General features: G+C 42.5%; 2 protein-coding genes across 4 annotated transcripts in view; one reads left to right on the plus strand and one right to left on the minus strand.

Annotated features, from left to right (window-relative positions):
* Positions 1 to 1,116: 1,116 nt before the first annotated feature.
* Positions 1,117 to 1,891, plus strand: LOC147239095 (uncharacterized; the record flags this gene model as incomplete). The annotated part of the gene is made up of 1 exon (XM_086195530.1): positions 1,117 to 1,891. A coding segment is annotated over one exon (603 nt), but the record flags the coding sequence as incomplete, so codon positions are not given.
* Positions 1,892 to 6,532: 4,641 nt separating this feature from the next.
* The window catches only part of mtr (5-methyltetrahydrofolate-homocysteine methyltransferase), a 55,277-nt gene continuing 46,580 nt past the window's right edge, over positions 6,533 to 15,229 (minus strand). Inside the window, exons 28-33 of one of the 3 annotated variants that reach the window (XM_086195803.1) lie at positions 13,777 to 13,932; positions 11,513 to 11,712; positions 11,108 to 11,308; positions 10,052 to 10,244; positions 8,324 to 8,436; positions 6,533 to 7,934 (exon numbers count right to left, since the gene is read on the minus strand). In XM_086195803.1, the coding sequence (XP_086051929.1) occupies positions 7,845 to 7,934; positions 8,324 to 8,436; positions 10,052 to 10,244; positions 11,108 to 11,308; positions 11,513 to 11,712; positions 13,777 to 13,932 (953 nt within the window). In that variant the 3' untranslated portion in view covers positions 6,533 to 7,844. Of the gene's footprint in view, positions 7,935 to 8,323; positions 8,437 to 10,051; positions 10,245 to 11,107; positions 11,309 to 11,512; positions 11,713 to 13,776; positions 13,933 to 15,229 lie in introns of those variants that run through there. The other 2 variants (XM_086195804.1, XM_086195805.1) reach the window with 2 other exon arrangements.

Here is a 15,229-nt window from a genome sequence, read left to right on the forward strand (position 1 = left end):
CAGATCACTGTAAAGCCTCATTTATTCATTCACCATTCCTTCAGTCTGAGGTATGGCTTTTTTAATGATGGATGTTTGTTACTGTTAATGTATCTTCTCCATGGATCGCCGCCTTGCTGCAGTTGAGAACTTTGTGTGTTCCAGTGAACCTAAGAGCGATGCCATCTGGAGCTTCAGCTCCTGGTAGGTTCAACCATGGTGGTAAGGTCCAGACAAAGTGTGATCCAAAGTCCTCAACGGTGGAAGTGGCGGAGGATGACACTGTAAGTCACAACAGCACTGAAGGCGGAAGACGGCTGCAACAGTGGGTGGTATCCAGTCATCATGGATTCCATGCCATTGGATCCAGCCCCCTCTCTGCCAAGGACCGTGTGGCGGCTGCAAGCGCATCAGTATCCCGCTAAAAAAAACGCTAAAAGATGTCACGCGCAGGCGTCCTCCCGAATGGGAATCTATCCATTTAACATGAATGTGCAGACCCTCACGGACAACCAAGCCAGCGATGGACCTGAAAGGAGAACTGCCATCATCTCCAGAGAGCTAAGGAAGTTGCGGATTGACATCGCAGCATTCTCCGAGACCCGACTGGCTGATGAAGGTCAGCTGAAGGAGGAGAGAGGCAGATATACTTTCTTTTGGAAAGGAAAGTATGCAGATGAGCCACAAATCCATGGTGAGGGTTTCAATATCAAGAACTGCCTCATCAACCACCTCCATGAACTCCCTGTGGGCATCAACGAGCGCTTAATGACCATACGTCTGATGCTTGCCAGCAGTCAGATGGCTACGATTATTAGTGCCTACGCATCAACCCTTGATGCACGGGACGAAGTTAAGGAGGCCTTCTATGCTGACCTGGATAAAATTCTATCTGAAGTCCCCAAGGAGGACAACCTAATCCTGCTGGAAGATTTCAATGCCAGAGTGGGACAAAACCACCACCTATGGAGGGGCACGCTGGGGAGAGAGGGTGTTGGAAACACTAACTCCAATGGCATACTACTGCTAACCAAGTGCTCAGAGCACAACTTAGTCATCACCAACACAATCTTCCATCAAAAAAAAGTTCAAAACATCATGGATTCATCCTTGCTCCAAACTGTGGCATCTCATTGACTAAGTCATTGTCCAAAGCTCAACATCGAGCTGTTGGATGACACCGCCTATCAACAACAGCTGCAGGATGCGTTTCCCCAACAGTATCCAGAAGATACTGAAAAACACTGGAGCACACTTTCTACTGCCATTATGAACACCTGCAAAAACATTCTTGGTCACCAAAAGCAGAGACATCAAGACTGGTTTATTGAGAATGACGCCAAGATTCAGCAACTCATTGACATCAAGCGGCAAACTTTTATCTCTTGGCAAAATGACTTCCACTGCAAGGTAAAAGGAACAGCCCATTCCAAAGCAAAGGCAGCCATCCAAACGCAAGTTAGGCAATTAAAGAACCAGTGGTGGACAGACAAGGCTCTAGAGATCCAGCAGCTTGCTAACTCTGGGGATACAACAGGATTCTTTGATGCCAAAAGAGCGGTATCTGGTCCCAGTCACCGCTGCCTAATCCCCCTTCACTCTAAAGATGGGCTCTTGCTGCTGAAGGACAAGGTGGCAATAGTGAACAGGTGGAAGGAGCACTATGAGGACCTCCTAAACGGGGATACTGTTCCTGAAATGGGGGCTCTAGACCAACTCCCTCAACAGCCCATTGTTTAAAGCACGGGAGAACCACCCAGCCTACATGAGGTGCAGGTTGCCATTAAGAACATGAAAAACAACAAGGCTGCTGGGCCCGACGGTATCCCAGCAGGAGCCCTGAAGAAAGGCGGACCCAATCTTCTTGAGCACATCATGCCCTGCTTCTCAAAATCTGGGAAGAAGAGGAAATCCTTGCCCAGCTCTGGGATGCCTTAATCGTCTCCATCTATAAGAAGGGAGACAAGGCTGACTGCGGAAATTGCCGTGGCATTTCTCTCCTGTCCACCATGGAGAAAGCCCTTGCTCAGGTGTTGGCCAGCAGGCTCACCCCCCCTGTCAGAAAGCATCCTTCCTGAGTGATTTTCGCCCAAACAGAGGCACTACAGACATGATTTTCACTACACACCAACTGCAAGAAAAGGGAACAAAACCAATCATTATACATAGCCTTCATAGACCTCACCAAAGCTTTTGACTCAGAGAACCGTCAGGCCCTCTGGCTGGTCTTAGCAAAGATTGGCTGCCCTGACAAGTACATCCAGGTACTGAGACTGCTGCATGACAATGTCAGCTATGGTACTCAGCGGCAGTGGAGACAAAACTGAGCCCTTCCGGGTCGACATAGGAGTCAGACAGGTATGTGTCATCGCTCCAACACTATTTTCCATCTTTATCGCTGCATCCTCCATCTCACAAGCAAGCATCTGCCCCAGGGAGTCAACATCATGTACAGGACTGACGGCCAACTCCTCAACATCAACTGTTACAGGGTCAAAGGCAAAAATACCATCATATCAATCATGGAGCTGCAGTATGCGGACAATAACGCCCTTGTAGCCCTCTCAGAAGAGGACCTATCTGTATCCTATCTACCTTTACAAAAGCATGCAAACAGCTTGGTCAAGCCGTCAACATAAAGAAGACTCAAATCCTACACCAACCACCACCAAACAGCAATACACCTGTCATACCCCCAAACATCTCCATTGACAACATCAGACTGGAAAATGTGGACCACTTCCCATACCTTGGCAGCCTCCTATCATCAAAAGCCATCACTGATGATGAACTATACCATCACTTCAGCTGTGCCAGTGGGGCTTTCTCAAGGCTAAGGAAGCGAGTCTTTGAGAACCATGACCTCCAAGCCAAGACAAAAATCCTGGTCTATAAAGCAGTGGGGCTCCCCACCCTTCTGTATGGGTCAGAAGCCTGGACCACATACAGCAGGCACCTAAAGGCGCTTGAGACGTACCACCAGAGATGCCTCCAAAAAATCCTGAGGATAAGTTTGGAAGATCGACACACCAACACCAGTGACCCTGAAGACATTCTGACCATCACCGCCACCATCGCCCAAAACCAGCTCCAATGGACTGGCCACGTTATCTGTATGTCGGACTCTCGCCCCCCAAAACAGGTTCTCTACTCACAGCTTGTTAAAGGAAAGCGGGCCCCTGGAGACCAAAAAAAAAGGTACAAGGATAAAATTAAAATAAACCTCAAGAAGTGCCACACACACCTAAAGACCTGAGAATACATGGCAAAAGGCACGGTCCCCTTGAGAAACCTTGTCCGTGAGGGTGCTACACAATGTAATGATGACCTCTGCCATGCTGCAAAACACAAGTGCAGACTCAGAAAGGAGAGAGCATGCACCAAGCAGGCCCAACCCAAACACACCACCACTACATTCCCCTGTCCACACTGCCCCAAAATAATTGGGTCCTTTACGCCCACCTGAAGACCCACAAGGACCAAGAAGTAGGACAGTCATACTCGACCACGAGTGACCGTTGATGATGATGATCTTTATTCATTTTAGCAATATCACTATGATCATTTTATGTTCGCAATCAAATCACTGATATATTGTCCTGGGTGACATAAAATAAATGTGCTAAACATTCAAACTCAAGCTTTATGTTGGATGAATTAGAAACACATGACATTATGGTTTATTTGTCATTTTGATCTTAACTTTGCTGATTGACACTCCACTATTTGTCATTTGTTCTTCTTCATACTTCCTTCTCCTAAAAATATTCAATTGCATAGATGCACATGCTCAGTCCTGACTAATTCTCCTGCTGCAGCTTTAATGTGTTGTTCTACAAAGTTTATTCTTATCATTCAGTACCCTTTTTCAGAGCTCCTCTTCCACCTTTCATCAAGAAACTGTTGAAACAACAATACCTTCAGAAAATTCAGGACAGTCATCATCTATGTTTCATTCATACCCTCTATAATTTCCATAATATTACATGTTTTCTGAAAAAGAGTTAATACATTTTCATATTAATTCAAGCATCTTTGAAGTTCACCAAGCAATTCATACTGTAGGTTAGCATAGAAACAAGCGAGGGAGACAAACTCATTTTTGTTTTGTTGTTTTTGAAAACTTACAAATTCTCTCTTTGAGGTCTGAAAGTGACATTTTAGTATTAAATGCTGAGAATTCATGAAATTAATCTTGCTTTCAATCTCAAAAATTAAAGTTAGCATATTTCTTAAAGCTACAAATTAGTCTTTCTTCACCAGTTATTTAAAATAGCTCAAGTGGTCTTAAATGGTTAGAAGTGCCAGTAGAGGCCTGAGACGGCACTAAGGAACTGTGAACTTTCTGGAAGAGGATGAATGTCTTTCAGACCCACAGTTGATCAAATGGTATTATTTGGACTGACCAAGAATCATCTTCATCACAGACTTGTCAGGGAAAATACTGACTTTGAAGGCAGCAATTTCAGCTTTGCTTTTATACCATTTATTTTCACAATCAGATAGTGACCAAGAGCATGAGATCTGTTAAGCATTTAAATGTTCAGAAATGTCAGACAATATATTTTTGTCATTGTTGGTAGTTTTGGCTGAACTTGTCATTTATGACATGTTTCCTATGTTTAATCAATTAAGCAAGCAGGAGTGTTTCTTTCTACCTTCAGTTTGATTTTCCTTTGGAGTCCAGGGGTGATATGAGGTCATTAAATCAATACTCTGAAGGAAAGTGTGAGAAACCTTTTTATATTTATTTTCCAATGCGTATATTATAATTTATTCTTGTCGTCATCGTCCTCCGCTTATGCGGTTGGTCCGGGGCAGCAGCCTCAGCAAGGAAGCCCAGACTGTCCTCTCCCCAGCCACTTCCACCAGCTCTTCCGGGGGAATCCCAAGGCGTTCCCAAGCCAGCCAAGAGATATAATCCCTCCAGCGCGTCCTGGGTCGGCCTCCTCCCGGTTGGGCATGCCTGGAAGACCTCCTGAGGGAGGCGTCCAGGAGGCATCCTCACCAGATGCCCGAACTACCTCCACTGACTCCTCTACATGGAGGAGCAGCGGCTCTACTCTGAGTCCCTCCCAGATGACTGAGCTTCTCATCCTATCTCTAAGGGAGAGCCCAGCCACCCTGCGGAGGAAACTCATCTCGGCCACTTGTATTCACAATCTTGTTCTTTCAGTCATTACCCAAAGCTCATGACCATAGGTGAGGGTTGGAACGTAGATTGACCAGTAAATTGAGAGCCTCGACTTTTGGCTAAGCTCCCTTTTTACCACGACAGACTGGTTTAGCACCGGCATCACTGCGGATGCCGCCCCAATCCGCCTGTCAAGCCCATGATTTATTCTCATGAAATATATTAATTGTCAAAAGTATAGTAAATGTAAACTTGTCTCACAAATCATAACTGAGCCCTGAGGCTCATACACTTCCCTGACACTGAAATACTCAATGGCTAACTTTGAGTGCAGCTTTGAGCCAAAATATATATATTTTTTTACTTTTAAGTAATTTTTTAGCAGTGTTCTGTGTGAATAATGCTTAGAAATTTGATAAATATGGGCGTAGGTCTTAAGCAGTTCTCGATGACTCAATGGGTTAAGGTTACCAACACATATAGAGACAGACAACCATTCATTCTCACAGCCACACCTACAGTCAATTCAGAGTATATAATTAACCTCGTCCCCTGTTGCATGTCTTTGGACTGTGGGAGGAAGCTGGAGTACCAGGAGAGATTCCAAGCAGGCACAGGGAGAACATGCAGACTCCATACAGAAAGATACAGCTCCATACAGAACGATCCCATGCCCGAGCTGGGGCTCGAACCCAGAACTTTCTTGCTGTGAGGCGACAGTGCTGATCACTGCACCACCGTATCACTCAGGGTTAGAAGTTTTTTTTTAAAGTTTGGCGTTTGTTTGGTATTCCTTCAATTTTTAATACAAGTTATTCAGACCTTTAGCTTTACCTGTTTTGCTGTAAGTCCTGTTTTGTTGCCAATCAGCTTATATCTCTCAATCATCCTTAACATCTCAGTGCCACTTTAACTCCCGTTTATGGGCCATGGGTTGGTGATGGACGGCCCATGGGCCAAAAGTGGTCCCCAAGTAATGAAATCTGGCCTGCCACGTTATTGTGATTATCTGACTTGTGTTATTTATCTTACTTGTTTTATTTGCTTCCCTGCAAAACATAACCATTTTGAGCTGAACTGATACATATTATTTTCAAAAGACCTGGTCTAAAAGAAATTCAAGATTCTGTTGCTTGCTTACAAACATCTGAAATAGCCCACATGCTGTGTCTGGTTTTAAATCCATCTAACAATGTGTGTATGTGGTGGGTAGCACATTTCTCAGAAAACACCATAGATGGTTTTAGGTACACACTGGGATCTTTCGGCTGAGATGAAGGAAATATATTGATACCTGAAAATTGCTTAGCAATGCAGCCTCCACCATCTGTGTGTGTGTGTGTGTCTGTGTGAGAATGGGGCAACCATGTAGCAGTTTGCATGTGACAGAAAAAGGCCATATAAGTCAACAGTTTATGATGAAATTTAAAATCAAAAGATTTATTTTATATCAAGCCACCGTTTTCACATTTTTACAAAACATGAATTTTAACATTTTTTTGGGAATATGAAATCTTTTCGAACCAATAGAACATTTAACTTTGTAATTAGGTTCAATAATCATTACATTAGTACACTCCAGCCTCCATGAGAATGTTAAAAAAAACATGAGCAGAATAATCATTTAAAGCCTAAAAATGAAAATACATATGTAAGCAAAGTCCTTAATCCTCACTTCCACATACAAAAATTAAAACTTGTGTAAAATCAGTGTGAACTCTCAAAAAGCACTCATGTCCAGTGTTATTCATCTGGTAATCCCCAAACTCGGCCCCAGACAACCACTGGATTTGAATTTAAAAAACCTAAACTTGAACATTAAAAAAACCCATAAATTAGTGCCTTGTGGACATGTTATTTGTCTGAGAAGTCAATATAATTTTCTAATTTGCTATATTAATTTTTTTTTTCAGATCCAAACAGTCAGATACTCATTGATATCCATCTTTTCATCTCTCACATTGTGTTCACACCAAATTTAAGGCAAATTGATTGATGACATATTTAATACATATATTTGCAATACTCATTCATGTATTCAGGCTAGCCAAACTTTTTTAAAGTTCACAAGCAATTTACCACTTGTTTGCCTGTTGTCTTACAGACAGATCTGAAAAAGCATCAATTCTTTGTGCAAATCAGCAAAATGATTATTTTTTTTCCCCCGTATGATTTTGATCAGTTTGTTTGTTATCTGATAATAGCAATTAAATCAAAGCAACAGTCAAAGAGAAGCAGGGTTTGGATAAGGCTTTGAATTCATTGAGCTTTGTATGTGCCTTTGGTTGATGTTGTGGTGTTTGGTTTTCAACTTCCTCCATAGCTACATGGCATTACTGAGAAAAGAAAAGTTGGGATGTTTGTTGGAATGGTTGTTATGCAAACAAATTTAAGCCCCTGCTCCTCTCAAGAATTGAATAGAAGATTCTCTTCCTATTTGTCTGACCACAACATCAGACATTAATTTAACACATATTCCAAATCTCTGTAATGAAAAGAAACACTAATTGAAGTATTCCTCATTTTAGCCAATTCAAAGCCTTTTTTTAATGTGTGTGTACTTTTCTGTGGAGAAGAATAAAAAGTGTTGACTAAATGTTCTATTTTTACAAAACCTAATGATCAAACCTGTGTGCACAACAGTGGAATGGTTGGACTGAATACCGGACTTTCTCTTAGTCAAACTCTGTGATCCTTCTGTTCAGAAGTTTCCTGATGGGGTTGTCCAGTTCTACGCCTCACTATCATAACCCAGGTTGGGAGCAAGCCACTTCTCCACCTCCTTCACACTCATCTCTTTCCTCCTGGCGTAGTCCTCCACCTAATACAAGACAAGCAGCACAATGAAAAACAATAGCCCATTATTTGAAACTTCCTTACTCTTTTTCTGTTTTTAAGATTGGACATACCCAGTTTTTTGGTTCATGTTTGCATGTGCACTGGCTTAACAGTAGCAAAAACATGTAATATTTTTTTTCTAACAGTGACTGGTCTTCCATTGCAAAGTAAAACAGATTAGTCTTTTCTGCACTTCGCGAATCTTGTCCAATGTAATCCAAGGAGGACGAGGTATATTAAACAATCATGCCATAGTTAGGAATACAAACAAAACAACAGATCCAGAATACTGTTTCATTTTGAAGGAATGGCAGCAACACTAATATGTGCTTAAGTTACATGGAAGTGCAAGAATTGAATGATTTGCTGAACCTGCTCCTTGGTGATTTTTCCAACAGCAAAGTACGAGGCCTGGGGATTGGAGAAGTAGAGCCCAGACACAGAGGCAGCGGGTGTCATTGCCAGTGACTCTGTTAGACAAACACCTGCACACACATACAAAATAAATACATGGCATTATCATATGCACATAATCAAGAGAGCACAATTAAATAAAAACACCAAATACAAAATAACATTGTCTTCAAAGACCAATAACTGGTTAGAAATGCAAATTTGGCAAAAAAATTATTATTTTTTTTAACCAATTCAATAGTTGTTCGTATGTTTTCTACAATTCTGCAATTTCATTTAGCAGACGCTTTTGTCCAAAGCGACGTACAACACAAGCAAGAATTCAGACTTGAGGAAGAAACCCATAGTAGCGCAAAAGTGCTTCAGTTATGATTTGGTCACAGGTACTGCCATCTAGTGGCAGAAGAAGTGTCGCCCCCCCCCCCCCCCCTTTTTTTTTGGACAAACATACAACATGACACAACCCAGTTAGTGCTACATAATCACTAAGTGCTGGGTCTTGGACCCTCTGACTCATTCTACCCCACAGTACAAAGAGGAGAAGAGTCAGGTTAAGTGCCTTCATCTAGTTTTTTTGGGTTCAAATCCCGTGGTTGGCTGGGGCTCTTTGTGTTATTGTTTCTGGGTGATCCAGCTTGCTCCCACACACTAAAAACATTTTGTCAACTTGAGACTCGTAAATGTACACAGGTGACAATGAGAGTGTGAATGTTTGTCTGACTCAATATGTGGCCCTGTGATGGACTTGCTACCTGTCCAGCATGTACCCTTGTACATGTAAGCGAAGGTAAAATGATGTGGAGTATAAAATTGTGCTGTAGGAGCTCAAAGTGTTGTTTTAACTGTCATGTCTGATTAAACAACAAGACATCACAACAGTCTTGCCTTGAGGACATCAGTGACATTGGGAGAATATCAACCATGATTGGTTGTTCCAACAAATGTCACTCAAGTTCACCTGAGGAGTTTAAATTCATTTTTTTATTTTAATTAGCGTACTTTTGCAGAGACTGAAGCAGTTAGTTAACAAAACACTTTGACTCTGCACGTTATTCTTACGATCTTATGATTCATGAAACAAAATCATTGATTTTGTTGCTTAGATACTGAAAAACATCAACACTCCAAACTGTAGCTTCTGCTCTAAATATGGTCCAAAAAACATACGGGAAAAAAAGATGTTTGCCAAGGTAGTCAACAGTTTTAACACTCAAGAAGCTCAACAGCAGCTTGAAGTCCAAGATATGCAGACCAGTACATTAATGAAATTAGTGAAGTGAATGAGAAGCGAAGACCATAAATTGACAGCAGAGAAGATGATTCGATTTAAGGTGTAACCACTAAATTTTATGCTTGCACACCTAAAAATTCTCAGTTAGGGCTAAAGCACTCCTGGTGAAAATATGTTAGACTGCAGCCCTGGTATCTCTCCGTGCTAAAAAAAAAAAAGAAGAAAAAAAAGGCAAAATGCTCTGGAAATCTATTTACCTCAAATGATGTGCGCACTGTTCCAGATTTTTCTTCCTCTCTAATATCATATATAAAGGAATTTATAAAGGAATTTGCCCCTAACCCCCCTAACGAAAGAAAACAAATCAAAATGAAATAATGTCATTTATTTTTGCAGCGTTAACTACAAACACAACATAATTGTTATGGGAGCCAAGTATTGGATGGTATTCTCACCAATTTTTTCCTGTATACCAGCCAGGCTCCACATGGTCATCTTCTCTGTGTGGTCAGGCTGGCTGGGGTAGCCTGCAGCTGGTCTGATTCCCTGGTATCGAACTCTGTGGAGGTCGGATGCTTGCAGTGCCTCATCGGCACTGTAGCCCCACAGTTCCTTACGCACACGAGCGTGGAGCTCCTCGGCAAATGCCTACAAAACAAGCAGAGGGTGACAGTGATGCAAGTCAAGTTAAGTTAACCTTCCTTTTAACAGGCAGGAATGTCGAGCAGATCCAGGCTCAATGGGAACAGACATCTGCTTTGACTGGTTTGGGGAGGGGGGGGGGGGGGGGGGGGGGCAGGAAAGTGGGGAAGAAACAAAGACAGATAATGGAGAGAGACAGATATAGAGAAGGAAAGAGAGAAACATAGATAAATAGAGAGAGAGAAAGGAGGGAGAGTGACAGAGAGATGGGGACATGAACAGGCCTGAAGGAGAATGACGAGCAGAGAGAAAGGAGGGATGGAGGCCACAGCAAACAATGACAACAACTAGCTACCGATAATAACAACATCTACATGTTAATCAAGCAATGAATGTCAGCATACTATAAGCATTCATCTGCAAGCAAATACAATATAAAAACAATGTTGATATTAATCCTAGTATTAAGAAAACTAATATGAATACGACTAGAACTAATCCTGATGCTGATGCTAGCGGTGAAAGCTTGAGCCTCTTCAGGTCTGTAGCCTCCACCAGCAACAGCAGCAGTCAGGAATCTGGGAAGTGGAGAAGCACAAAGACTCTGGAGAAGAGGCCAGAGGCATTTAGTTTTGGGGTCCTTGTGTTTGTATATCCATTGATATTTCCAGAACACCTTGTGAGGTTTTTTCAAAGTTACATCAAAAATCCACGAGGATTCAAGGATGACCTGAAAATATTCTATATATTTTAAAGGTCGAAAATCAAGGTCACTGTGACAAATATATATCCCAGAGCTATACAGAGATATTCAAGGCATGCATATGGTGGGATCATTAGCAATATGGTCTGGCACATCTGTACTCTACCTCAGCCAGGCGGTCAGCCAGGGCTTTGACCATGATGCTGCTGTAGTCGTCTCCCTGAGACTGGAACTGCTGACTCAATGTCTCTGCACCAAATATACCCACAGCAAACACACCAATGTAGTCTGATACACCACTGTCTATGGGAGCCACAAAATCAGACACACACAGGTGTGGCTCTGAACTGGAGCTGTCCTTTTTCACCTACAATGACACACACACACACACACACACACACACACACACACACACACACACACACACACACACACACACACACACACACACACACACACACACAAAATAACTTACTAAAAATGTGTTGGCAACCTAAACGGTGTTATACAACAGATGCTACTGAGTATAGCTCTGTGGTTGTTACTTTGGAGAGGATAACTGTTCCCTTACTTGTTGCCGTAAACCATGAAATGTAGCGATTGGCTTGGTGTCTCTGGCTATTGTAACATCATCTTTGTACACATGGATGTCATCATCATCACTCTGGGCATGCCAAAAGCCCACCAGACCACGCCCCTTCAGACTGCAGTTGTCAATCATTTGGTTGAGCAGTCGCTGGGCATCATCAAAAACTCGCTGAGCCTCCGAACCTGCAGTAAGCAAATATGACTGAGATCAACATTCCCAAAACAGAAAATTTGAAGGAACTGGCCAAAAAGTGACAAATTTTGGTCTGACATTTAGGACCGGCAGTGAAAGCATTATTGTATTTCTCAACTGATAATATCCCTAAAATATCTGCAACTATATTTGCATCTGCAGATATCTGCTGACAGGAGATGGTGTTCAGGCAGAGGTGTTCTTGATCTCATTTATATGAATTAAGATGACAAAATATTAGGGACACACTAAACATAAGCCTTCACCACAAATTACAGCTGCAATAGAAATAAGAAATAAATCAATACCACTTAAAAAAAAATTCCATTCAGAACTAAATATTATCATCATGGTTCCAGCAGCTTTCGGGCAAGAGGCAGGGTTCACCCTGGAGAGGTCGCCAGTCCATCACAGGGCCAACACATAGAGACAGACAACCATTCACACTCACAGTCATATCTACAGTCAATTTAGAGTATCAATCAGCTTATTCCCCGATTGCATGTCTTTAAACGGTGGGAAGAAGCCAGAGTACCAGAGAGAACCCATGCAGGCACAGGGAGAACATGCAAACTTCACACAGCTGTGAGGCGACAGTGCTAACCACTGCACCACCGTACTGCCTGTGTATTCTTCTTCTTCTTATTATTTACACTTAACCTGTCAGTGGTTTTAATGTTGTCACTGATATGGGTATATTTTCACTCTCATCTGTACATTTGTTTTATTTGTCTGTCAGATGTGTTCTGCAAAAATTACCATCAATTTCAAAGATGTCTGGGTTGGGACTCAGCGAGAGCAGTCGCACTGCTCCTCTCTCCTCCTTTTCTTTTCTGTCTGACTATCATTCTTTGTCTCAACTCCTATCCAACGCAGCTGTGAGCTCTCTACCTAAAAACTAATCATGGAATTGATCAGCTGGTCTCTCAACGCTATTGACTCCATATTTTCGACAAGGAAATCAGGATCGGAGGAACCTGCCTGTCCGCATGGAACCGACCCTGCGGGCTACGTTCTCGATTCCTGTGGGAGATGGCGTACCGCGTGCTTGACACCTCTCTCTGTTGAGGACATCGAGGACCTCTATTTATTTGGGTTCATGGTTGTGGGGCTTCTCCTCCTCGGACTTGGAGGTGCCCTCACATTCCGCAAAATTGGCAAGACGACGGCTGCCACCAGATCTGGATCTCCACAACAACAGATTCAAAGTCATCTGAATCTGAATCTGAATCTGAACAACTGACCGTCATTTACAACGCAATTATTGAGGCTGGCAAAGCGGGGCAACAACAGACTCTTGAACTGAAACAACAGACTTTTGAACTGAAACGCAGGATGGAAACCATCTCGGAGCAGTTGGCCGCTTTGAGAAGAGGAGAGTGATGTTGAAGACCAGAAAATTTTTAATTTACAATCTGGATTGGACTGAAAGAGAAGACGGATTGGAATGTGTGCTCCTCTGCCCAAACCCAAAGACAGCTTCCTTATCGGCTACTGAAGGTCATCTGCCCACTGTTTATCCTCCAGGAGAACTCCTTCTGCCTTGGTGGCGCAAATGGCACGTACTATCCCCCCCCCTCCCCCGTGTGTTCCTGACCCCCGCCTCTGCCCTCTCCACCTCCCTTGGGGTGGCAGCGCCTGCTGGCTGCAGCCTGCCCCGCCCGGGCTTAGTGGCGCGGCCCGGCTGCGACGCCTCACTCTCACTTGCCTCCATTGGGTCAACGGACTGCTCAAGTTTAGCGTACATACACAACAAATGTATATGTGCTGTTGTTAAATTTCTGAAGTGTACCATTATTACTTTCAATCTGTAATAATTGTGCCGGCTTGTGATAGTTGTATCAGGCTTTGAGTTGTGTAATTAATTGCCCCTCGGGGATAAATAAAGTCATCTGAATCTGAATCTTCATGAAACTTAGTGGCAAGTTGCATATAGTTCAGGCAAGAACCTAGACATTCTTTCTTTCTATTGTCAGCCTTGTTGTAGATCTATGCTCACTGACTGACTATATTATCAAATGTTTGACAAAGATTGACATAGTCTGAGCAGGTACCAACTGTCTTGTCATTGAAGATCCTGGGGTAACCTCTGTTGGGATATTTGCCTCTTAACTGCCACACATCAAAGAAAGGTTTCCAGTCAATGAAATCCACCAGGCTGTGCAGGTTGTAACAGTCAAACACATGGCTGCCCAGGAACTGAGGACGCACTGAAATACAAAGACAAACAAACTGAAAACTTTCCCACAATGTAGGACTGCGTGGCCAAGACTTTCTATTTTGAATTTGCTAAACCTCTAATGCAAATACAGTCATACAGGGGATGTACATCACCATTTGTATGGACGTTCGATACATGAAGAAAAAGTAATGTCACTGTGTTCCCGAAATAATTTATTTTCAAATAAAACTGTATTGTATATATCTTTATAATGCATGAAGATTAGATGGTAAGGTTGTTGTTTTACTGTGATGTCATTATCACATTAGACTGAAGCTATCTGTTTCTCTGTGAAAAGCACGAAATCTCAGTCAAGCGAGCAAACGTAATTGTTAGAGTTTGGTTTGTGCTAAACCTTGCACAACTCTAGGCTAGTGGCTACATCCACAGTTGGAGAGTGAGTGAAATACATGTAACAGAAATATGTAAACACCTAATATGAGTAACTGCAAGTTACATTTGAAATAGGTAGGAATCACAATTCGGTTACATTCTTAAGCCTTCTGCAGCAGATTACACAAAGAAACTACCTTTTATAATCTGTGTGATTCCCAGAAAAGTAAACCAGTTGCAGTTTAGTTGAATGCCTTTTGATCAAATTGCAGCCAACCAGCGATGAGCCTGTTAACGTTGCCTGATTGATGCTAGCTTGCTGAGCAGGTCCAGCAAACTGACAAACCAGAGTGCAGACTTGGCAATTTTACATGCAATAGAAGGTTAAGATACGAGATATGTCACTCATTTTCTGTATCTATGTCGTATGGGTTTCTAGTTGGCAAGAAAGACAACCGTACCAACTCAGTAGACAAGTGCAAGCAGGGTCATTTGTTAAGGAGCACCTCAGCATCTTCGGCCCCATCATTAATGCCAAGAGAGCCAATATAATACTGATGAGAAAATAATCAATTCCAACAGTTGTCCTCAACAACAACAATTATGTGGACTAAGTGCATGAGTTGATATTCCATGATAGTACAATGGTGACCTCATTCAATAGCTCCAGTGAAGACTGGGAAAAGTATTCAAATTCTCAGAAATTAGTTCACCCTAAAACTAAAGCTAAGGCTCAACGCTCTGTCAACTCTTCTCCACAGATGTAAGACATGCTGAATGGTAACGTAGGACAAGAGAAAAGTCAGTTATTATTTTGATTTCAAGGAAAACAATTTACATCGATCCTCTGCATCAACCCATCCTCCATGGAGCAGTGACAAGCCGTGTGTAGCACCTGTGAACCAACTCGTTATTTCTACCAGTGTCTCAGGCAGGCTTAGGCAGGAATATTG

Source organism: Aulostomus chinensis, chromosome 23, assembly GCF_037954235.1.
Source record: "Aulostomus chinensis isolate RoL2024-O1b breed Wild chromosome 23, RoL_Achi_v1.0, whole genome shotgun sequence".
Taxonomy (NCBI): Eukaryota; Metazoa; Chordata; class Actinopteri; order Syngnathiformes; family Aulostomidae; genus Aulostomus; species Aulostomus chinensis.